The sequence below is a fragment of the Balaenoptera musculus genome, chromosome 3, assembly GCF_009873245.2.
Source record: "Balaenoptera musculus isolate JJ_BM4_2016_0621 chromosome 3, mBalMus1.pri.v3, whole genome shotgun sequence".
Lineage (NCBI taxonomy): Eukaryota > Metazoa > Chordata > Mammalia > Artiodactyla > Balaenopteridae > Balaenoptera > Balaenoptera musculus.
Window position 1 is genome coordinate 111,346,130 of NC_045787.1, and position 25,668 is coordinate 111,371,797.

A 25,668-nucleotide genomic window follows, 5' to 3' on the forward strand; every position below is an offset into this window, starting at 1 on the left:
TCCCTTAAATTCAGATATGACAGCTGACTACATAATGGTAAACTACTTTTATACTGATCATTTCCAGAGCTTTAGATAGAATAGTTCATAAGGCGTCCTAAATTCTATAAAAACAGAACCTTAAATGAGTCTCCTTCTCAGAGTGTAACATTGGTTGAGAGTTTACAATGTTATGTGTCATGCTGTCGACAGCTCTGGCTGGGGTAGTCACTGGCAGGAGGGGACCATAGCTCAGAACAGTACCATTATTACTGCCATTTTACAAATGAGCAAACAGGCATATTGAGGTTAAATAACTTATCTAGGTTACATACACAGTACATTGATGAAGCTGGGATTTGAACCTTCACGTGTATGTTTATCTGTACGTATAAGAAAAGAAACCTCTAGTTATTCCATCTCTTATAATAATAACCAACATTTGAATATTACTGTGTGTGCCAGCTACTGTTTGAGGTGCTTGACATACACCGTTTCATTTATCTGTACAATAGCCCTCTGAGATTGACACCACTCTAAAATGAGTAAATGAGGCCCTAAATAACTTGCTCTTGGTTATACAGCTTCCAGTGGTGGAACCCAGCTTCAAACCTAAGCTTTCTGACTCCAGAGCCTCTATGTGGGTTGGTACCCAGTCCTGCCTCTCTGCCATGGCTCAGGCAACCATCGTATGCCTATCACTCCAGTCTTTCTCTTATGTGTGTTTCCCATACTTGTAGTCATGATATAGCATCTGTTTTTTTCTTCTTTTGCTTAACAGATGATAAATATTTCACTGTTGGTAATAGTTTTCCTAACCGTGGCTACATAATAGGCCTTTGAATAGATTCAGCATTACTTATCTAACCTGTCCTCTTTTGCTGGATTTATGGTTGTGTATATAGTCTTATTTCCTCGGGGGCAAATTCCAAGAGTGGGAGTTATCCTATCAAGGATACAGGAATTTCCATATTGTTTGATATGTAATGGGGCCCTGTTCCAGTCTGGAGGGTGAGGAAAGGCTCCCAGGATGACCAGCAGATCCATGGCTTTGCTTCTGACACTTAGCTCAGACAAGCTACAGAGTTTCCCCTGGAGGGAAATGTGGAGCAGGGCTGCTCCCTGGAGGGGGGGGGTTCAAGTGTAGAGGGTCAGCCGGGAAGCACTGGTGTTGAGGGAAAGGGAAGTAGACGGGGGAAGGAAGTGGTCCAAGACCAGCTAAACCACCCCAAGCCAAACATGTCTGTCGAGAACACCGTGTCCCAGGAACCAATGCCAGGAGGGGACTGCAACTACGTGGAGGGCAGCAAGGATCACCACAATGCCAGCCACCAGGGATATAAGTCCAAACACTTCTGTCCATGACTTCTTGGTATCAGAGTTGCCAAGGAAAACCACATGGTCAAGCACTGGGTGGAAGTGTTTTTATTCACTTAGAGACAGCAAGATCAGTCACAGTAGTGTGCAGAGTGGCTCATGGGTGTCCCTCACCCCCAGCCTATGTCTAAAGAGCACCCCTCTAGTGCCATAGCATTGTGTGCCCCAAGGTCATTGACATCCATGCTTAAGCAGAACAAAGGAGCACACATTCAGTCTGAAACAGGGAAGGATACCTTCACAGGCTGATAAGCCTGGCACAGTCTGTGTGGGCTCTTTTTTGGTGAGGAAGTGTTCCAGGTCCAAGGCCTATTCTTACGTGAAAGACTGTGGGCAGGAGACTGCTTTTCTCAACAGTGTCCATTACAGAGGATGTGGCCAGTAAATCTTTGCTAAGGGACTTAAATCCTGCTGAGAGACCTACATGTGAGGGCAGGGCATTCACAGCCCCTACTGGTGGGCATCACTTCCCCTGGGCCCTAACTAGCATCCTGCTGCTGCTTTCATGACGAGCTGACATGCCACAGTCTCGTACAGTGGTGTTAGGGAAGGAGAATGATGAAAGCAAACTACTGAAAATGATGAGGGGTCTCCAACTTGTTACCTCACAACTACCAGTTCGTTTCTCAGTTCTCACTTTAATGAGCAAGTTTCTATAGCATTTTTCATGATCCTAAAAACCCAAAGTAAATATTGGAAGTACAATTTCTAATTCCAACCCTTGTCTCTGTCCACCTAAGGCATCAGGCAAAGGAAACTAGAATGTCTTAGATAAATGCCTTGAGACCAGTGACATCTGATGAAGGTCTACAGCAAGATTGCTCTGCTGAGTTTTCATCAAGTGGGCAAAAGCGAAGAAGATGGGTTGGGCCGTAAGTCTGAATTTTAGACTATTTTGGGTAAAAAGGCTTTATTTTTTCCAAGTCCACATGAGAAATAAAACCAAATGCTAGCAACTGCTAAGTTGAACTTAAATGGACTCGTTTTAAAAAAATATTCTTGAGTGTATTGCTATGTCCTCTGCAAAACTGCTTGTATTATTAATTTGCTTAAACTATTTAGTAAAAAAAGATACAAGTGAATATACTAAAAAGCACTGAATTGTACACTTTAAAGGGTGAATTTTATGGTATGTGAATTACACCTCAAAAAGAAAAAAAGGCAAAAAAAGGAATGATGATAAGAGAATGAAATACTAATACAAATATAAAAAAGAAAGAATACTACTTTTGCCGAAAAATAAATATATAAAAAAAATTTATCTAAATCTGTCCACATGTATCTCCGAGGTGCCTGTGTACCGTGCGTGTGCTACCTTTTAGAGAGCACTATGAGCTAGGTTTTCCAAATTATTTTATCTAGGCAAAGACAGATGAGCCAGTTTGCCCAGGGCAAATAACAGAGCAGAGCTCACTTTCCAACCGGCGGCTCCCTGCCTTATAAGGCCCTTATGTGGATCACTATGGTTCACTCAACCGCGAGCAGAGGGGAGTGGTCCCCAATCACCCCCCGCCCCTCTGCAGCTCATCTGTTCCTGCCCCTGCCTGCGCAGACTGTTCGCCCCACCGCCCAGAAGGGAGCCCAGCGCGGTCAGACGGTCGGCGACAACCCGAGGCCCGGACACTGGAGAGCGAAGCGGAGGTCCATCCTCATCGCCTCGCCAGGCCGCCTACCGCTCTCGCACAGGCGGGATAGCCGGCACCGGGCGGGGATGACGGGGATGGGCCGCAGAGCCGGGGCTGACAGCATCTGGGCCTGCGGAGGCCTGCCGGGGGCCTGCCGCGCGTCCGCCTAGATGCCAGCAGCGTCGCCGGCCATTGAAGCACCTGGGGGCCTTCCGGGGCAGGTCCGCGTCTGGGCCTGCGCGGCGCGGGGCCGGGTTGTGCGGGAAGTCCTGGGCCGTGGCTGGGAGCTGCCCGCTCGGCCCCTGACTCCGGGCAGGGGCGGGCAGGCAGCGCGCCGGGCAGCCCTCGGCCAGAGATTATGGCTGCGGCGCTGGGGGCGCGAGGGGCGACGCGGCGTTGGTTCGCGGCGGTGCGGGGCAGGAGCCAGAGCCTCGCGGCCATGGTGAGTGCCGAGGGCTCGCGGTGCGGGAGGAGGGCGAGGCCCCGGCGTGCCGGCCGAGGGGCGGAGGGACCGGGGCAGGCCCCGAAGTGGGCCGGGCCTTCGGGCTCGGACTTTGGGTAGCCACGTTTGGGCACCTGGCACCTGCCCGACGCGCTGGTCTGAGACAAGGGTAGCCGCAGCATCTGACAGTTTTCCCTTGGCCTAGAATTTCGTCGTAGCCTACGAAATTGCCAACCGGAAAACAAACCAGGACGACTTTCGTTAAAAAAAAAAAGTGAATACGAAAAGTAGTTGTGAAAATATTTCACGGTTAGGGACTCTTTATGTGATTAAGGTGGCGTTGGGTCCTCTAGATTGTGCGCTCGGTGAGAGCAGGCACCGTCTCCGTCTCGGCTCGCTTGCTGTGAACGGGGCACTGAATGTTGAATTGACTCATTTGCCTTGGTGTTAATTTTTTTGAGGAATTACCAATAAATTATTTTTTTGGTTTCACATTGATTCTTTCCTCTTCCGAGGGGCGTCCTGTCCGTTTCCCCGCTTTAGAAGTTAACATATTGGGGGGTAAGTTAACTTGAGGGAAAGTTTTAACTTGCAGCACCACCTAGTGGGAAAATACTGCATTAAACTCACCATTTAATTTTTTAGATTGCTTGCCAGAGCCCATTTGGCAGTTTACGGTGAGAACGCAAGATGAGTGCTTACTGTCACCTAGGCGTGTCCCAAGACATACCTGTGTCTAGGGAGCTGGTGATCAAGTAAAATTATGGGGTTTGGGTAGGGATGAATGAGCAGCCGCGATTGGAGTGGCTGCCACGTGCCAGGCTCCCTGCTGGGTGCCTTCACACTTAAGATCTCTTTAAGCCTTTAAAAAATCTGGGCAGGTGGATATTGTAACATCCCCACTATAGAACGCTGCTACTCAGTGAGAGGCTAAGTGATTAATTCAGCACCCACAGCTGAAAGTAACAAAGCTAGGCTTCGAATCAAGGTTGCTCTCCAAATCCTATGCTTTCCCCTGTCTCTCCCCACACCTCCCACAGGAAAAAAAAAAAGTCCACCACAAAGGGTTCTGCAGAGGGTATGTCCCCAAGGGGACCATTTGTGTTATGTAGGTGAAGTGCCTCCATTTCACAGTCCTGAACACGGTCCCTGTTCCTAGGCAGACATCTGTGGTGAGCACACATTGACCTCACTGGGGATGTGGATGGTGGAGAGGGCGGAGGAAAACAGCTCAGCGTGTGCTCCACAGACTCCGGGTGACTGCGGCATTGCCCACAACATGGTTCATAGTTTTCTTTGCAGCTACTCAGTGATTCCAAAATAGTTTGAGTTGAGTTAAAATATTTACTTGATAAAAATGTTAGCTTATTTCCTGTAGCAGGTCTTTATGTGAAATTTTTCAGAGCTGTCATTGTAAAGCTAATCGATACATTGGTTCTTAATAGTAAATGGTTTTTGATAACAAGCCTTTAAATGTTTTTCTTTAATTAAGAGGTATTCTCACTTTCTCTTTTGTTAGTTGTAGGGAAGGGTAGCTGGCCTAGCAAGGAAGAGAAACTAGAAAATTGGCTCATTAGCATCCTTTCGTCCTCCTTGTAGAATAAGTTGTCTTTAAGGTTACTTACTTTGCCTTCTTAATTGCATTGATGTCCGTGATAAAGGGTTGTAGGATTTCTGAAGTGGGAATGAGTTGAAGTTTCATGGCAGAGGATACAGCTCAGCCCCCGGTTGCCCTTTGATAAGGAGCCCTCACATTAGTTCAGTCTTTCTGGGTGCCAGTCCCTCCCTCATCTGAGATGATAGTAACCCTGCATATAGGGAAGGCAGGAGGTACTGGTGGGCACTTAATGCCAGGGCGAGAGCATAGCTCTTCTGACTTCTCCTGGAATGTCCTTATCTTCTGTCTGACATGCTGCTTAGAGTTCTTTCAGTTAAAAAACAAATAGCATGGAAAGTGTGGGCCTGTTAACCAATAGAATTCCGGATTTGGGAATATCATCACCAGGATGAGTAGGAACAAGGTGGACAGTTGCGCACAAGTGCTTCCGACTGGGCAGTGCTCTGGCCAGACAGTTGAGGGAGTTTGTCTTACCGGTGTTTCTGAGAAAACTCACTCCACTAAAGCAGGGGCTTTTTACCTGTAGTCCGGAGGGTCTGTGGACACCCAGAAGTTATTATACAAAATCCCCTGTAAATGTGCATTTGTTTTTTCCTCTTTGAGGGTTGGTTTTCATTACAATTGAAAGGGGATGGTGAACCCAGATAGTTGAGACTCATGTGAGTAAGGACTGAAGGCTACTAAGGTGCTGTGGGACCATCCAAAGAGCAGCAGACCAGGAGTTTAGAGCCCTGGGTTCCAATCCTGGTTCTGCCGATGGACTTGCAGGGTTTCCTCGGGTGGGTGTGTTGGCCGCAGTTTCCCAAGTCCTGGAGTGCTGGCCATTGGTGATGATCTTTGGTAAGATGGACAAATGGTTGATCTCAGCTGTGTCTGTAATAAACCAGAGAAGCTGAATTGTACAGTTTGAGGCATATGTAAGGGGTGATAAACCCACATACAATGGAGACAGCTAATTCTGTACAGCGCTAGCCTTGTTTTTGTCTGTTTTTTGAGAATTTTGTATTTTGAGAACAAAGGAATCAAAGATGGTTAGAAGTTGTTGCCCTTAAGACTTTTTTCCACATCTCTACATAAGGTAAAGAGCAGTAAATTTATTTGAATTTAACCAAACCTCTACATTTCAGGTATTAAATGTGTTCTTTTCATAGTCAGCAGATGCTCACTGGTTGACAGCAGAGGAGAGGAACCGAGTTATACTTGACCTTAAAGCAGCAGGATGGTCGGAATTAAGTGAGAGAGATGCCATCTACAAAGAGTTCTCTTTCAAAAATTTTAATCAGGTAATTATTACATATTCCTGCTTGTGCCATGGTCTATTTTTGTCACCTTAGACTGTAACTCTTTCTAATACTACTGGTTGTCTGGTGCCCTGTGGATCCAAGATCCAAATCCTTTCTTCCTTAAGAATTCAGTGATAGTTACTCCTTCCTTGTTGACAGTTGCTACCACCCAACTGGGTGATTCTCAGCTCTAGGGGAAGAGGGTGATTTGTGTGATTTGGAAAATCATATTCTGAAACCACTATTGCTCTGATTTGGTGTTGGTTAGGATATTTAATTTCCTTTCAAATTTTGAATAACATTAACAGAGAGTGTGAGCTTTTTATACTGATCAGAAGGGGACATGAGTAGAAACGGTTGAGAAACATACACCTGCTTGACTGATTTCCCCTACTTTTCTTGGATGGTTGTCAAGTTTTCTTTCTCCTTATAGTTGCATTTCTGTCTCTAAATCATCTCCCAAGCTGCACCCTCTTCTCAGATTGGCTCATTTTCTCCAAGCCCAATAGCCAGCCCTTGAAGCTTTTCTTTCTTTCTTTTTTCTTTTTAATAAATTTATTTATTTATTTATTTATTTATTTGTGGCTGCGTTGGGTCTTCGTTGCTGCGCGTGGGCTTTCTCTAGTTGTGGTGAGCGGGGGCTACTCTTCGTTGCGGTGTGCGGGCTGCTCATTGCAGTGGCTTCTCTTGTTGCAGAGCATGGGCTCTAGGCACGTGGGCTTAAGTAGTTGTGGCTCGCAGGCTCTAGAGCGCAGGCTCAGTAGCTGTGGCGCACGGGCTTAGTTACTCCGCGGCCTATGGGATCTTTCCGGACCAGGGCTCGAACCCGTGTCCCCTGCATTGGCAGGCGGATTCTTAACCACTGCGCCACCAGGGAAGTCCTGAAGCTTTTCTTAAAAGCTGGTCCCTGCCTTGGATATTCAGCCTTAACAGGGGAACTGTTCCATTAGGGCCCCACCCTGTTTAGAGAGTCATCTCCCATCAGTTCTTACTCCATTGCATTTATATAAGGTCAGTGCTTTAGACTATTCCATGATTGTTCAGTTAGTTTGATAATCCTCTGGACAGATTTATTGTTTTTATTTATATTAGGTGTCAGCATCTAGAAGGCAGAGATCCTGTTGGCTTAAATAACTGTCTGTTGTACATAACACAGTTCTGGGTACAAACAAGCATTTGATAAATGCAGACATTGATTACAGTGTTTGCTCGTTTCTGGAAGGGTGTGTGAGGACCAGATTTCCACCAAAGAAACCTTGACATGTTTTCCTAGTAAATGCCGTTGGCTCCACTGTGCTGCATGCCCTATTCTGGTCTCCATCCATCTGGCTACCAGCCTTCTGCTGTGTCTCCAGCTCCTGAGGAAACCTGGACCAAGCCGACTCCTTGTCCCTGCTGCCCCACATGCTCAATGGCTCTTGTCAGGGGCTTAGCACTCTGTGGCTGGTGGCAGGGAATCCCATTGGTACAGTAAGCTTGTGCATAAGCTCTAGGTAGCATTTTCCAAGCTTATTAAAATTCTTTAAGCCTGGGCTAATTTATTGGGCTTGAACATGTGGCTTAAAGTACTTGAGTAGTGTTGCCTTAGACTCTGCCCATGAGTCAGTCATCCAGCCCCACTCTAACCTTGTGTTCAGGGTACTTTCGGAAATGGTGGGGGGAAGGGAAGCTGTGCAGGGTATCCTTGATTAATTGTAACGTTATTCACCAGGACATTTAATTTTCTTGGCTTCCCCCCCCCCCCACCCAACTCACCTTTTAGGAGAAAGAGGCAGACAACAAGAAAATCAGCTGATGTCAGGGAATGTATTCAGAGAACCAGCACTGATATTATATCCTGGGGTTGGTTTTCTAGCCAGGCTCCTATGACTTCTGCATGTAATGGCCTGTAGTGGCAACTGATGTCATGACAAGTGTCAGTGCCCACCAGCCAAAGACCACCAGGAACATACCAATAGTTGAACAAGTTAGGCTTATTGCTTGTTGTGGTGAGGAAGGGTGCACACCATAGGGAACTGTGGGGCATCTCAGGAAGACGGTGTTGGAAAGACTTACTACCGGGTTTGGGCTGGTGTTGGTGATTTTGGAGTCTTTAAGGATCAGAGCTTTGCTCTGGGTTGGGTGCTGTCTGCACATGGGCTCTTCTATGATTCACTATTTTAATAAATCTTACCTAGAGGGAGAATGGACTAAAGTGGGGCCAAAGCTGAAACTGGTAAAGAAGCAACAGTCACTTATTAGCCAGGAGAGGCGGGTGTTTGGTATTTTGTGATTTGGACAATGTTCGTGTTTTGTTTGTGTTGAGATATCATTGCAGAGTGATATCTGTGATACTCCGCATTACATTATTGTCATGATTACAATAATCATTACAAGAGTGGTTTTATTTTTGTCCTAATCCTTCATGGTCACAGAGTGGCCTTGTCTGATGTTGCTGTTGCTGTTCAGCACCGAGGCCTAGGTTTGAGTACCCGGCTGGCTCCTAGCAACTTGGAGGCCTAGGTGGTAGTCCAGGCCAGCGCCTAGGTGGTAGTCCAGGCCAGCTCCCAGGTGTCAGGGCTGCTTTTCCCTTTTGCGCAACTAATGTTTAGAGTGATGACCCTCTGGCACTGATGGATCCTCACTTATCTTTCATTTATTTTTCAATACAGAAAAGGTATTTTTTAAAATTATAAAGCAATGATATAAAACATTAAAATAGGATGGTGTAAATAAAAATTTTCCCATTGCAACTACTTCCATCTTTTTACCTATTCTCTTCTAGTCTTTCTCCATATGTATAGTTTATTCACAATGTGGCAATTGTACAAGCAGTTAAATTTTTTTAAAGTAGTTTAATTTTTATTGTAAAAGTAATATTCATTAACAGATATTTATTAAGCACCTTCTCTGTGCCAGGCACTATTCTAAGCTCATGTAGCTCCCTTTCTATCAGAGAAGATAGACAATAAACAAATGAACAAATAATATAACTTCACATAGTGATTAAGTCATGAGGGAGAATAAAGTAGAATATTGGGATGGAGAGTGACAGAGGGGTGAGCACACTATTTAAGATGGGGGGGGGCTGGAAAGGCCTCTCTGGGGAGGGAACATCTGAGACCTGTGTAATGTGAGGGAGCTGAGCATGTGAAGACCGAAGGAAGAGCATTTCTGGTGGAGAGACAGCAAGTACCAAATTCCTGGAGCAGGAGTGATCTTGGTGTGATTGAGGAAGAGCCAGGGGGCCAGTTTCTGGAGCGGACAGAAAGGAGAAGAGGCCGAAGAGAGGGAGGGGCCAGAGCACTGGAGCCTTGTGCAAGGAGTTGGATTTTATTCTGTGAAGGAAAGCTCTTGGAGGATTTCAGGCAGGGAAGTGCCATTATTCAGTTTTTGTTCTAAAAAGATCACCCTGGCTGTTCTGCTGTGAACAGATGGTAGAAGGGCACGAGTGGCAGCAGGCAGAATGTATAGGTTGCCATGTGATAGGCTAGGCAAGAGATGGTGAGAGACTATGGGGGAAGCAGTGAAATGTGGAGAGAAACGCAGGATTTCTCATTTATTTTAAAGATAGAACAGTCCAGACTTGCTGTTAGATTGGATGTGGGGGAAGGAGAGGGTCAAGAATGATCCCAAGGTTTTGGTTCAAGCTGTAGGGTAAAGGGTGGTGCCACTGGTACCATTTACTTGGCTGGGGAAAGTGGAGTGGAGAGCAGGGTAGGGAATTAAGAATTCCGTTTTGGACATGTCAGGTTTGAGATACTTACCAGTCACCCAAGTGGCAATATTGGATCGGCAGTTGGTGATATGAGGTCAGAGTTCAGGCTGGGGATAACAGTTTGAGAGCCGTCAGAGGGGATAATTGTCCTGGATCGGCAAAAGAGGGCAGGTGGAGGTGCAGGCACGGTACATCCGTTGTGATAGGAAAGAGGCTGAGTGTATGTGTACAGATGCAGGTAGGTTGCCACGTTTGTCTTGGGAAGAAGAGGTAGTTTTCTCTTCTGATTGCTTCTATTTTTTTTAGTGAAGTCATCAGTTGAGAATGAGTCGGGGTGGGAGGGAGGAGTGTTGGAGATCTGGGAAAATAGGAAAAGGCATGAAATAGTCCTCTTAGAGACTAAGACAGTGAAGGAACTGTGAAATGTGGTCGGTTGCTGGGCAGTTCTCAGTGTCACTGGAGATTTATGGGCAAACATTTAAGGTGAAGATCTTGTGTGTTTTGTCCAGCCATGTTCAGCTGCTTGGGCACAGGCTTGGAGTAGGTGCAGGGTTGGGCTTAACAAGGGCTGAACTTTTTTTTTTTTTTTAATTTATTTTATTGAGGTATAGTTGATTTACAATGTTGTGTTAATTTCTGCTGTATGGTGATTCAGCTGTATACACGCGTGCACGCGCACACACACACATACATATTCTTTTTCAAATTCTTTTCTATTATGGTTTATCACAGGATATCCCTGTGCTGTACAGTAGGACCTTGTTGTTTATCCACTCTCTATGTAATAGTTTGCGTCTATTAAACACAAACTCCCAGTCTATCCCTCCCCCACCCCCTTCTTCCTTGGCAACCACAAGTCTGTCCTCTATGTCTCTGAGTCTTTCTGTTTCGTGGATAGGTTCATTTATGTTGTATTTTAGATTCCACATATAAGTGATAGCATATGATATTTGTCTTTCTCTTTCTGACTTACTTCACTTAGTATAATAATCTCTAGGTCCATCCACGTTGTTGCAAATGGCATTATTTCATTCTTTTTTATGGCTGAGTAATATTCCATTGTAGATATGTACCACATCTTCTTTATCCATTCATCTGTCAGGGGACATTTACGTTGTTTCCATGTCTTGACTGTTGTAAATAGTGCTGCAATGAACATCGGGGGATGCATGTATCCTTCTGAATTATAGTTTTGTCCTGATATATGCTCAGGAGTGGGATTGCTGGATCATATGGCAACTCTATTTTTAGTTTTTTTGAGCAACCTCCAAACTGTTTTCCATAGTGGCTGCACCAATTTACATTCCCACTAACAGTGTAGGAAGGTTTCGTTTTCTCCACACCCTCTCCAGCATTTGTTATTTGTAGACTTTTTCATGGTGGCCATTCTTACTGGTGTGAGGTGGTACCTCATTGTAGTTTTGATTTGCATTTCTCTAATAAGTAATGATGTTGAGCATCTTTTCATGTGCCTGTTGGCCATCTGTATGTCTTCTTTGGAGAAACGTCTATTTAGGTCTTCAGCCCATTTTTCGAATGGGTTGTTTGTTTTCTTTGTTATTGAGTTGTATGAGCTGTTAACAAGGGCTGAACTTTGCCAGATGAGTACAGTGGAGGAACGGGGGCAAGGAAACTAAGGATGTGTGCAAGGGAGGGTCAAAACATTGGACTTTGGAGTCTAAGCTGGTGAGGAGGGAAGTGCAGTCGTGATGTGGGAGATGGAGAGTGAAGAGGTCAGAGTGTCAAGTAATATAACCTTTTTGGAGAGCAATTGGGTGATGTCTATCAACTTTTAAAATACCCATTGTCGGGGCTTCCCTGGTGACGCAGTGGTTGAGAATCTGCCTGCCAATGCAGGGGTCACGGGTTCGAGCCCTGGTCTGGGAAGATCCCACATGCCGTGGAGAAACTGGGCCCGTGAGCTACAATTACTGAGCCTGCGCGTCTGGAGCCTGTGCTCCGCAACAAGAGAGGCCGCGATAATGAGAGGCCCGCGCACCGCGATGAAGAGTGGCCCCCACTTACCACGGCTAGAGAAAGCCCTCGCACAGAAACGAAGACCCAGCACAGCCATAAGTAAATAAATAAATAAATAAAAGAGTAACTGTAGTGCCATGTACACACACACAAAAAAAGTTTATTAAAAAAAAAAAATACCCATTGTCCAACAATACCCATTGTACGAATCTAGAAATTTATCTTCTAGGTACCGTCCCCTGTGTATGCCAGATGGGTGTGAGAAGATGTCCACTGTAGCCTGTGAACCTGTAACTTTTTATTGTGAGCAGGCATTTCCACATGCGTGTGTATGCCTTGCTAAGACCATGTCTCCCTCACTGCAGCCCTGCCCTTAGCAGGAGTTAGGGGAGGCCCACTGTGCTGCATGTGACAGCACCTCTCCTGGCCTCAGCTTTACACGCTGGAGGGAGCTGTGGTCAGAGCTGATGACCTCCATCTCCCCTATGAGACTTCACACTGGGTATTAGCATGTATTTTTTTTAGTCTTTGCTGAATATATAGGTAAAAAATGTTCTGTTTTGTTTGCTCAATAGGGTAAGAACATTTTCCAGTTCTTTACATAGTCTTGTCTTTTTACTTACAGTAAATCTTCAGGAGTAAGATTACACTTGTTGGGTGTTACTGTTTTTTTTTTTTTGGCCGTGCCTCGCAGCGTGTGGGATGTTAGTTCCCCGACCAGGGATGGAACCCGCGCCCCCTGCAGTGGAAGCGCGGAATCTCAACCATTGGACCACCTGGGAAGTCCGGGGTGTTACAGTTTTTAAGTGGTTTGCTTATGTAGCGTGTGTGAAATAGTATTATAAGTTTGCTTTAGAATCCATTTCTTTTATTACTATAGAAATTGAACCATACATTTTAGAAACCTTTTCATTGACCCTGGATGGAAAAGCTACTTCTCAAAGCTTTGGGTTATTCTAGGTTTTACCATAAGAAGTAGCTAGTAAAATATATTTGGACTTTTTTCCTCTTAGAGGTTTTATTCCAAGATATGGTTAGTTCCAAAGAGTCCACATGCATTTGATAGCTCAGATCGGCGCAAATACTTAGCGAATATAAATGTGAAAATTCCCGAGGGATCCTAATGGCGTAGGTGGATGAAGTGGCCGTGGGTTTTGGTTGCTGTTAGCCCACTGTCTTTCCTCAGTGGCGGTGCAAAGGTAATGGTGAGACTCCGTGAGTATTCCGAGCATGGCAGTGCCAGGGCCGAGGCAGGAAGTTGCGACACTCGGAGTACTTGGACTTAGGGTGGGGTTGGCATTTGTAAAGGAGTTTTGCTTTTCTTCTGTTCATGTAGACATAAGGAGGGAGAGGTCTCTGAGTGACATGTAAACGTATTCTTAGGTGTTTGGCAACTGCAGGGTGATAGTGTTGAAAGAACAAAATGTCAGTTAGAAATGTGGGTGTGAGCCTTTCATAAAGATACATTTTGTTAGGCATTGTCATGTGGGGACAAGTGGGAAGCTTACAAAATCAGAGGAAATGGGTTTCCCTGGTGACGCAGTGGTTAAGAATCCGCCTGCCAATGCAGGGGACACGGGTTCGAGCCCTGGTCTGGGAAGATCCCACATGCCGTGGAGCAACTAAGCCCTTGTGCCACGACTGCTGAGCCTGCACTCTAGAGCCCGCGAGCCACAACTACTGAGCCTGCAAGCCACAACTACTGAAGCCCACGTGCCTAGAGCCCGTGATCTGCAACAAGAGAAGCCACTGCAGTGAGAAGCCCGCGCACCGCAACAAAGAGTAGCCCCCACTCGCCGCAACTAGAGAAAGCCTGTGGGCAGCAACGAAGACCCAAAGCAGCCAAAAATTAAAAAAAAAAAAAAAAAAATCAGAGGAAATTTTATGCTTTGGAAGCAGGTTTAGAAGATGAGGGTTTGAACCCAGGCAACAGCTACTCCAGATGCCAGCAGGTGGAGCCCTCCAGGGCAGGAGCCCAGGTGGGCCAGGCGGCATCACAGCCCCCTGGGAAGGCTGTCCCCAGTCTCTCATTCTTGGATACTGGACCACCCCTGTTCAGCGCAGAAACAAACTTAGTATCAGGAATAGGTAAGAGTGGGGGTGGGGCAGCTGACCTAGTTTGGTACCTTCTGGGTGAATGAAGAGTTCTGGGTGGAGGAGATAAGGAGTTTCCACTTGGTAATGGAGAGCAGGTTTGATTCATGAGAGAGGGACTGAGCTTTGTGAGAAAGAACTGTAATTCTCTGCATTCCAGGAGGAGCTCCTGTACCTTGTCTGTGCTTTATTAGGGGGGCCTGCCTGCAGGGTATTCGATTTTGTTAGATGGAATCTTATGAACTGGCTGATATTCAGCCAGATTTGACCTACAAAAATGGCTCTTTTACATGGTTCAGTCTAATAGCTTGTCCAAGTTGAGTATCTCTCACAGGGCAGGGTCCAAGCTCTATTTGTGCTATGTCTTGTTCAGCACATTTTGGTTAATGTAACTGCTGCTGTTAAAAGATTTCTGGCGCTGGAGTAGGGAGAGGGCTTCTGAATGGCCTCGGCGGTGGTGACGACGGTGGAGGAGTGGGGTTCTGTGTGTCTAGCAGCAGTAACACCCACCATATGTGAGTTTGGGGTTTGTAAAATGGTTTCTATTCCTGTGCCTGGAGCTCCTGCTGTAGAGCAGTTGAAAGTTACTGTTGCTGACTTACTTTGTAAAGATGTTTTATTGAGGAATTTGATAATAGGCTTATGGTTAACATTCTGAAACACTTCGTGAAGTCAAAGGCTTGTTGATACCAGAAGACAGACAACTGTTAATGAAAATCTTAACGATCCTTGCAGGACATGGGTGGAGGTCTCAGGTACTCTCCTTGTGAACGAATTAGTTCAGTTTTTATTGTTCATTAAGTTATGAGTCAGTAATTCAGTAATATAAATGTCACATCTGAGCGCTCTTGAAAGTGGATATTCACTGCCTGGTGAGGGTAAAGAAACACTCTCAGTGAGGGTGTTCCTAAGGCTTTGGCATCATATAGGTTAGAAAGTGTCATTTTGCTTTTAAAGTTTAGGCTATTATCTGTGTGTCTGGGAGCCAGGGAAAGTGAAAACTTGTCTGATTATCACACCAGTTGCTTGCTCTTAACATGTGCCCACTGATGGGCTTTTTTAGCCAACTAGAAACCTGAGAAAGTGTTCACAGTTGTCATTGGTGTAGAGAGTAGAGACGCTACCTTTTAGTAAACTTTACCTGAAATTTGGGAAGCTAGTAAGAATATCTGCGTGGTGTATTCATGTTGGTTTTCACTCTGAAGTTATTCCTGGAGTACCGGGGAGCCCCGGGCAGGACATGCTGATGTTGTCAGGTGGTGGCTGGGACGTTGGTTTGGTATCCACCAGGGTAGGGAAATTAGAGCCTAAAATGTTATCATTTGGAGTCTTGCTTCTGCTGTTTATGTCATAGAAGAGGTTTAGAGCTGATGTGTATTTGTAAAAACACATGTGATAGATAGATGAGGGGAAATGTAAAACAGGTGTAAAAAATGCAAATATGACACCACACTGCAATGTGAAAATGCTGTGGTCATTACACCATCCTTTAATAAAAATGGACTTTTAACTGCATCGTTTTTTCTTAGTAGTATAGTAAACCTTCTGTTTACACAACTTCGCCTGAGTATTTTGTAAAAGTCAAACAGCCAAGAAATATAATTTCCTCAAAAGTCTTTGTCTTGCCCTTTTACAGATGGCGTAAAATCAGGTGTGTAAAAAATAAAAAGCAGTTTGAGCTGACGTGAAAGGTATTTCAGATTTATGCTTTGCAGATGATATTGGTATGATTAATGCATTCATTACTTTTTTTTATTGCTTTTCACAGATAATGTACATGATGCATGGAAAATGTTGTGGATTTAAATCTTTGCCAGGTTTAGACTGTGACTATCAACAGATGTTATCATATAAGTACTATAATTATTATAAAATAAAAAATTTGTCATGAAATGCATTGACATAAATTTCATTTATGTAAATTGCTTTCATTAGTATAAAACCTTAGTGTAGCTGTTAGGGTTTGTGAAGCACTTTAGATGAGATTAACTTGGTATAATGTGGTCACAAATGGGCTGCTTTAAATTTAACTGACAAGAAAATAACACTCAAAAGTTAGGAAATTACTGAGGCATTTGTTTTCAGCCTGCGTTGCTGGTACCGCTTAAATAGGCTGAATATGAATTAATAACAATGGACTGCTGGCTCGATAATTACGGAAAATAATTTAAGGAGACCTTAAGTAATCACTTAAAAGTATTTTGGTCTTGTTTTCTGTTCTGTTTCTGTTTTTCTTTGGTATGCCACTCCATTGTTTCAGTACAGCCATTATCAATAGTGTTTAGGTTTGCACAGCAAGAGTTTTGTCAATAGAGTTTTGGTGCATTAGGGCCATGACATAGAAACTTGCATTCAGCTGTTTTGAAATACGGACCTTGGTTGCCTGATGAAGAGGCTTTATCAACTCTTTATCAGCTCTTCCGAGCAGCAGCTACAACGCTGCACTCACGTTTCTGTGGCCAGGTGGTGACCAGTGGCTTTCTCACCTCAGGAGGCACGTGGCCTACCAGAGTTCACCCTGGCTCTGAGCTCTCTGTGTGTTGCTCTTTTCTCTACATCCTTTTAAACAAAACGAAGCAATGCATCCTCTTCCCTGTTTTGCAGATAATTTACCATCATATTGCCCTTCTGATCCAGGCTGGAATGGGCCATTCTAACTAATTCACTAAAATTAGTCCTCTGAATTTTACAGAAGGACACTGAACCAGACTGTGATCATGGACTTGCTGTGGTCACACGGGGTCATGTCACAGTTAGTAGGCGCCAGACTCATCTCTGATTCCCACAGCAACATTTTTAGATCCTACTGTGATATAGAAAGGTGTTTTTGTTTATTTTTTGATTTCTTCTGGGAGATATCTTGTTTTCCAAGGACTGCTTGTTGGATTTCTTTTCTGCCTTAGATGGGTTTGACAATACTTCCCTGAGAAAGGGGCTGTTCACCAGCTAGGACAAACAAAGCTGTGCTTGTGCGGGAGCAACCTGGGTATCACTGTTGATCAGATGTCATTTAATTGTATCGTTAAAATCAGTCTTATCAAAACAGCAAATGCCACTAATGAATCAGTTTGCTCCTGTGCTCTCAGCCAGTAAGGCAGGATTGTGGCCTTCTACCATATCATTCATCAAACTGACTTCAAATGCCCTGTCCTCGCCACTGCAGCACTGGCCATGGACATGCACCAGGTGCCTGGAGCAGACCCAGTAGGGGCTGGGCTGGGAGCCACGTGGTCTCCCCACTGAGAGCCAGAGGGCCTGGCTCTGTCAGGATCAGAGAGCGTAGTGAGGTTCTTGAGCCAGCAACCACTGAGGGGCTGGCACTGCTCTGGGCCCAAGGCGTGGAAGGAGGAAGACGCAAAAGAAGCAACTGATTCCGTTCCCGCCCAGAAGAATTCCCAGTTTTGTTGGGGAGGTGGAGCATCTGCCTTGTATAAGATATTGATAGTTGATTTTTAAAAATATTTATCTATTTATTTATTTATTTCGGTTGTGCTGGGTCTTAGTTGCGGCATGCGGGATCTTTACTTGTGGCATGCGGACTTCTTAGTTGTGGCATGCATGCGGGATCTAGTTCCCTGACCAGGGATCAAACCCGGGCCCCCTGAATTGAGAGCACAGAGTCTTACCCGCTGGACCACCAGGGAAGTCCTGATAGTTGATTTTTAAAATTGTCATGCTAACTGGGCACTAAAATCTGAGATACTAAGAAGCTGAAAGGTGCAATCCAGGAAGTCTGCCTGGAGAGGGGGAGTTTTGATAGGTCTGATAGGTTTTTTTGAAGGAAGGAGCTACAGGGGAGGGGTCAGCAGGTGGTCAGGGACAGGGAGAAAGAGGGCACATCTTATTTGTAATGTGTGGGGGAAGTGAGGGCCCTAAGATTGGTTCAGTGAGCTGGGCTAAAGATTGTCATGGAGGGTCCTTGTGGTGCTCTCTCCCTCGTTCAGCATTGCCTCAGCTTTAAGGTATCTGAAAGCAAACTCTTGTCTTTCTGTCTTTCCTACAAGAAAGTTTCCTAAAAGAAACTTGTTTGTTTGTCTCAGCAGGACCACCATTCTCTCAAGCACCCAGACGTGAAACTGAAGAATTATCTTGGTGATCAGTCACCAGGAACTGGTCAGGGACTGTGCTTGGTCTGGGTGCACCGCTCCTCCCCCTAGCGCTCCGGCAGGAGCTTCCTCATGGCTTTTTACTTCTAGGCCCTCTCTGCCTTCGTTGGCCTGCATGCTGTTTTATTGTGACCAAGTTGGTCTCTGCTCAGAAAATCCCAGTTCCTTTCTATTATGTCTTACAAGACATCATCTTCTCAGAGGTTTTCAAAGCTGCCCACAGTCTCTAACCTTACCTCTCATTACTTCTCTGTAAGAGGCCTCTTTAGTCTGTTAGAGATTAGAACTGTAAGGTACCTGAGAGGTCAGCTAGTCGTCCCTTTCACTGAAGAAGTGGGGAAGCCAAGGACAGGGGGGCAAAAACATTAGTGGCCATACTGGAACTGGAGCCAACACTTATAGTATAGTAGGGGAGGGAGAGCGTAAGCAAAGAAAATAATGCATATATAATTGCCAGTTACGGTAAGTGCCATGAAGAAACATCCTAATAGCTAATGCTTAATGAACACTCCAACTTTGAGCCAGGCACTATGTTGTAAGGACTTTACATGTATTTATTCATTTAATCCTCACAAAACCGTGTCTTGAAGAGGATATTTACCTCATTTTACAGATAAGGGTACCGAAGTTTAGATTAAGTGACTTGCCCAGGGCCCCACAGTGGAGCTGGGATTTGATCCAGGCAACCCCTTCCACTTGCCAGTGTGGATACTGCCTCTGCAGCAGAAGAGACAGCTGAGAGAGAGAACGTGGGAAAACCGAGTGCAGCTGGAGGAGAGCTGTCAGGGAAGGCCTCTCTAAGGAACTGATCAGCTGATGCATTTTCTTTTTCTTTTATTTCCTTTGTCCATTGAGGCATTTCATTTGCACGTGTGTACTACATCCCTAGGAAAAGAATCCTGGGATTTTCTTTCCTGTGTTTTGTTTTGCTGCTTCTCTGTCCATGATGCCAGCTGAGGTTGTCAGTATAATGAAACCAAATGGGCAATCTGCCATTTTTTTAGATCTTTGAGTTGCCCATCAAATCTGGGACTGATCACTCCACACTTGTTTAACCTGCCCATGAGGTTCACAACAGTTTTCCCAGCTCTGTGGTCATCAGTGATTTCAAATTCGCCAGTGTAACCATTCTTCGTTATTACTGTTAGAAACTGGACGATGACTTTGGAGCACAGTCTAGTAAGAAGCTGGTGTTTGCATCTCTTTGGCCTCATTGATGTTCTTGAGAGCATCAGCCAGGACATTCACATGCACCAATATGGCGGCCCAGAAAGGTGACAGGAAGAGGACAGGAGGGGTGAGGCCATGGTGTTATGGGAAGTGGGCAGGCTGTTTGAGGACTTAGAGGATGAAGTGGAGGTGGGAGGGGGCAAAAAATCACATGAGGAGAATAGTAAGGAGGCTGTTGCATTCATCCAGGTGAGACATCATCACTAGGTGGACACAGCAGGAGATTCTGGACTGGATAGTGACAGAGGGGAAGCAGAGAGGTATAGAGGTTGGAGCTGCTTTTAGTAGTTTATATGAGCAGGAACCAATGATGCCACACATAACACTTACAGGGAATAAAAATATCAAGAGAAAACCCAAGTTTCTCTACAAGGGAGGAGTGGTGATGGGTGGTGAGGAAGAAGAGCAGGGAGTGTTAAGTATGACTTCCAGGTTTAGGACCTGAGGAACTGGGTGGTTGGAAGGGACATTTACTGAGCTGGGGAGGTGTGGGAAAGGAACAGGATTGGTGTGCAGGGATCAAGGTTTCTGGTATGGATATTGTTACGTGTGCGTTGCTATGAGACATCCCAGTGTCAACCCTAAGAAGGTAGTTTTGTGTCTGGGTTGTAGATAATTGGGGAGACATAGGTGTGTATGGAACCAAGCCAATGTAATAGATGAGGTTACCCAGGCAGAAATTATAGTGTGAGAAGAGAAGAGGGCTCAGAACTCAGTCCATTTAGGGGTTGGATAGACGAGGAAGTGTTGGCAGAAGACTGAGAAAGACTTTATAGTGAAATAGGAAGAAAATCAGGCCAGTGTTGTACACAGAATCCAGAAGAAGATGATGTTTTAAAAGGGAGAGAGGGGGCTTCCCTGGTGGCGCGGTGGTTAAGAATCTGCCTCCCAATGCAGGGGACACGGGTTCGAGCCCTGGTCTGGGAAGATCCCACATGCCACGGAACAACTAAGCCCATGCGCCACAACTACTTAGCCTGTGCTCTAGAGCCCATGAGCCACAACTACTGAGCCCGCGTGCCACAACTACTGAAGCCTGCGAGCCTAGAGCCTGTGCTCTGCAACAAGAGAAGCCACTGCAATGAGAAGCCTGCACTCTGCAACGAAAGGGTAGCCCCCGCTCGCTGCAACTAGAGAAAGCCCGTGCACAGCAATGAAAATCCAGTGCAGCCAAAAATAAACAAATTAAATAAATAAATTTTTTCAAAAAAGGGAGAGAGGAATCAGTTCTGCTGACACTCCAAGTAAGATGAGTACCAAAAGGTGATCACGCATTAAGCAACATGGAGGTCATCAGTGGCCATAGGAAGGATGGTTTGTGTGGGATGGGGGTGCAGGGCGGACTGGAGAGGAAGTGGAGCTCATGTGCCTTACATAGATCTTTGTAGCCACAGACATTAGTCTCTTGTCTGTTCTTTCTGTTTGTAATTCAGCCCTTGCATTATCCTATTTGTTTGTGGTTTTCTTTCAGCCTTGTTTTGATATTAAACCTGTGAACATTAGCGCTAGGACGGATGAGGCTATTGAGGCCCAGTGGTGAAGTTGACAGTGAACCAGTGGCGGAATTAGGATGTAAGTGCAGCTTAAATCATGCAACAGAGGAATGTGACTACTTACTTTTGTCTCTCTGCATCTAACATATAAGTGCCTTGAGGGCGAAGACTTGGGTTGTGCTTGTGTACCTCTCCTACAGTGCCCTCCCAGTGTTACCTAGGTAATTTGAATACACGAAGCCCCTTGATTGGGCTCACATAGGTGATCCTAGTCAGCGCCCTTAGCCCCAGGGGAGCATAGCGCTTTTGTCTCCTACAGGTCACTACCTAAAACCCTTTCTCACCAGGGACTTCTCCTCTCTCTTGTTTCCTTACTCCTTAAACACAGATGTTTCCTAACAGTGACCAACTTACTTGGCTGCTAAGTTGTTATGTATGATGGGATGATCTTTAGGGCCGTGGCACCCTTCCCAGAAGAACAGCATTGATTGTGCCTCTGTTCTGCAGGCAGTTTTGAAGTGTCGGAGAAAGAAATGGGCCACTTGTGGCATCGCTAGTAAATCACCTCCAACAAGGAGAGGCTGAGGTTGGCACTTACTCGGTATTGTGGCTCCACAGCTTCGACCACCCACACCCAGTCTTTTGTAAATCTCGGTGTCCTGAGGGACCGCGGCGGGTTCTGCCAGGACTCCACAGAGCATCACGCTGCTGCAGGCCTTCTACCTGTTACCCATTAGGCACTCATTTTGTTTCACGACAGTTCTTTTAATGTCAGATTCCTTTCCTTTTCTGGGACCACTGGTCCAGCCCTCTTGGCTGATTTTCTTTTCTTTTTCTTTTCTTTTCTTTCTTTTTTTTTAAATGATAACTTGGTGGCGTTCCAGATAGAAAAGTTTTAAAAGTTTATTTGATACATTTTTTAAGGAATTATTTAAAAAGTTTTTGATGTAAAAATGTTGCCTTAAGGTCACTCTGTAATACAGGTTTTTAAGGTCATACCTGTAATACAGGTAACTCTTTAATGTTGCATTATTTACCAGAAATGCAGCCAAGTCAGTTTTCTTTCTGACAGTTTGGAGAGTCACAAAGTATTTTATGAACTAATGAGTGTTTTCCAGGCGTTAGTAGCTCATTGTTGGGTGACCTGGGAAATAATGTAGGTGGTTTCATTGAAGCTTTCCAGCAGCCTTGCAGGGTTGGGTATTAGGAAGCCCAGGTTACTAATGGTAAGAAGGAACCTGCTCAAACGTACAGATGAAGCAGTGAGGCGCCGTCCTTCCAAGGCCAGGCTTCCCACTTACTCTAAGGCCACAGCCCTTCTCTAACCCAAGTCTCTATTTTGAAGGGTTGTGGGGTAATTCAGGATATGGATTGCTGTTCTATTTAGGAATGTCCTAGACCTTTGAATGAACAACTCTGCTGTTCAAAATTGAGTCTGTTTCTTTGTTCTATTTAGGAAACAGTGTTTATTTTGGAGGGCTTAAAAGAGGCAATGTGTTCTTTGCATATTTTGAAGAAAAGGATAGCCAGCTACTGATAGGAACTTGACCTGTAAATTGCTACATGGTTCCCATGCCCTGCCCTGAAAGCATTAGTTTATAATACTTGATTGATCAGTTATTTGTCCTAAGTCAGTTACAGATTGGAGGTCAACTTCTACCTGGAGGGGGAAGTCTCTTCCAGATAAAAGGTCTGCAAAGAGCAGCTAAAAACTTAACTTGGCAAATTAGAACTCGGTGTAGAGAAGATGAACTTCTGCACTGAGAGACCCCAGCTTTCTGAGCCACTGACCATACAGTTGTGGATACAGGTGTGTAGAAGAGAGGGCCATTGTAATTCTAAATGTCTTAAACTGTGATTCTGTTGTGTAAGCTTGAGAATGAGTCTCTTCCATCTTCCTATTTGTTTAAAACTGCAAGCTTTAAATAGAAGGGTTTAACGTTTATGGATTACTCATACCCCACAGAGATCAGCCAGGCCTCTCTCTCTTACGGGAATGATAGCACCCTGTTTCGTTTGTGTGGTCTGTTTAGCTTGTTAATAAATACATTTTTTTTTTCTGACTGCATAGTATGTTTTATAATTAGGAAGACACAGAAAAGTACAAAGAAGAAAAATATACCTTCTGCCCACTTAAAAAGCAGTATGTGTGAATGTGTATTTTGTGAGTATGTATGTATGTACATATGTTTGTATATATATTTGGAGTCATATTGTAGATGCTTTTTTGCTCAGTTGCTTTTTCTCACTTTATGTATGGTGACCATTTTTCCCTGTCAGTAAAGTATTTTACTTCATGATTTTTAATGGTGGGATGTATAGAGTATTCCACTGAAAGGAAAGGCCATATTTAATTTAACCAGTGCCTTTCTATCATAACTAACCACAGATGAGACTCTGTGAGCCTACCTTTTCTAAATGCTCCATATAAATGCCGTCCATTGATCACAAAAGTATCAGGGAATCATACCAGGTTCTTCTTGCTAAAGACACTCAGGATCTTGATGCCCATTGAGATCAGGCATAGATCCAATTACTTGTTAAAGTAAATAGAAATCATCATCTAGATTGAATTGATCTGTTGAAGCTAAAAAATCAAGCCCTTCAAGTTACTTGAGAAGGTCAGAAGGAAAATGTTATGTTATAGGGCTTTGTAGCTACCATTCTCACAGCTTAGGGCAATGGTGTAGGGAATATTTTCATAGAAATATTTCTCTTTTAGAGATTTTTTTCAGATAATGAAGGCTTGTTTAATTTGGGAAGAGTTATTTCATAGGAAATTCAATCTTTGTAAATCCTCTATCACATTTCCACACTTGCCAGTTCTCTAGCAAATGATGGGTTTTGAGTGGTTCAGAAAGGGTTTCTTAAAAGGAAACAATCGTATATTTTATACATATTCTTCTTTTTATTTTTGAATTGGGTAGGTAAGAGAAACTTGTGTTTTTCTCTTTGTATTTGTCTGTGGTGATATTGCTGGTTCTCAGACTTAGAATGGTGACTACTTGTAATGACTTTTTAAAAATTTCACCTCATGAGAATGTTTTCTTGGGCGTGATGAATGGCTCCAAAGAACTTTAAAAACCCAACCAGTGATGTTGGCCAGGCGCTGGAGAGTTGCTGCTTAGAGATCAGTAATTGTTACATCTTGGTTTGGTATGCTTGGTGGTATCTAATCATGTTTTGTGCTTGGGAACCATGAAAGAATTTTCTTTTCAAGTCTTAGTGCATCATTTTTCCCGACATTGATCAAAGGATGGAAAACTAGTATTATATACGTAGCCAGGGTATTCATAACTGACTTACATTCTTAATCTTTTGGCTGTTTGGTTGAAGTATATCTACGCCTCTTAAATATTGAAAGCATAATATCTTTTAACCTACAACTGCAGAGTTAAAATGAATTTTATGTGAAATATTTAGTTGTGGACCACATCTTCAGCTTTTTATATGCCACAGTGGTCTTGATTTTTCCCTTCCATTGTCTGATAGTGAGGTCATTTTCAGTCCTCTGAGAAATTCTATTCCCAGCCAGATGCGGCTCATATATTAAAAGTAGCACCTGTGGCTAATATCACAGCAGCTTACCATAAATTTACATGGTAACTAGGATTATATCTGTCAAGACTGTTAAAAAAATCTAGATTTAATTTGATTTCCAGTATTGTAGAAGCTATCCAACATTTTGCTTCATAACTATATTTTAAAAGTTAAAAATCACTCCATTGTTAAGTTTTATAGCACTCCTAGTGCCCATTAAGTTGATTTGTTCAATAGAGGTCAGAGTAAAGCAACTTGGCTACATTAAGATCGGAAACCAACCCATTTGTGACAAATTTAGTCCTTTCGTGTGAATCTTCTCAACGTCTCTGCACTGATTGGATTCAGGTGTAGCTTATGTCAGTAGCATTTAACCTCAAAAGAATGAGCAGTGTGATTGGGTTGTTGTAAATTATGGAGCATTTTGCCTTTGCTTGTTTAAACGTAACTGTTGACTCTGCTGCCCATGCCTGACTGCTCCACTGCCTCTGCCTCTAAACGAGTAGTTTGGTTTTAAAGACATCTTGGAAAGTTGCGGTACGTGCCCTCGCTCCTTTCCCTTCTTTATGTGACCCTTCCTAAACTGTTTTATTCCCCATTATCCTTTGAGTCATCTCCCACATGTTATGATTTGCACACCTGCAGTTATAAAATTATTTTGGGGTGTCATTATATCATGTTGTTCACCAGCTCTTCAGCATTTATGAATACAATAAGGATTCACCGTAAATCAAAATAATTTACAGGTTACAGAGAATCTGCTCCTACAAATAAGAATTCAATGATGAATTTCTTCAGTGTCCTCCCATTAGAACATGGGTCCTTAAAAAGAAACCGGTAACAACATATTTCTTTGTATTTGTGAAAACTTAGCTCACAGTCCAGAACTGAATTAAAGTATAAGTTTAACCTTCTGGACATCTGTTTTTAAGACATGTAAACAAATATAAACCAATTAAGAAATAGCAGCATCTCTTTCGTGATCAGTAGTTGTAATTGCCTTAGCAATAATCTTGCTCCTGAGTGAGAGAATCCTAAGTGTTGGCACTGAGGGTGGGGCACATGCACCTCAGCACAGGGTCCCTAACCCTGAGTGGGCATGCCCATTTTAAGTTGGAGCTCAGTGTGGGGCACTTCCCACTCTGTCGGTAATCTTTCTGGAGGGAAGTTCGTAAGCTTCTTTGAGCCTGAGCCTCACGAAGGAAGT

General features: G+C 44.2%; 1 protein-coding gene and 1 pseudogene across 3 annotated transcripts in view; one reads left to right on the top strand and one right to left on the bottom strand.

Moving 5' to 3' along the window:
- Positions 1-2,904: 2,904 nt before the first annotated feature.
- PCBD2 (pterin-4 alpha-carbinolamine dehydratase 2) overlaps positions 2,905-25,668 on the top strand; it is a 48,182-nt gene continuing 25,418 nt past the window's right edge. The window contains exons 1-2 of one of the 3 annotated variants that reach the window (XM_036849369.1): positions 2,905-3,423; positions 6,193-6,324. In XM_036849369.1, coding sequence (XP_036705264.1) covers positions 3,340-3,423; positions 6,193-6,324 — 216 coding nt within the window. In that variant the 5' untranslated portion in view covers positions 2,905-3,339. Of the gene's footprint in view, positions 3,424-6,192; positions 6,325-15,728; positions 15,784-20,899; positions 21,001-25,668 lie in introns of those variants that run through there. The other 2 variants (XM_036849370.1, XM_036849371.1) reach the window with 2 other exon arrangements.
- Positions 19,084-19,506, bottom strand: LOC118891941 (annotated as a pseudogene).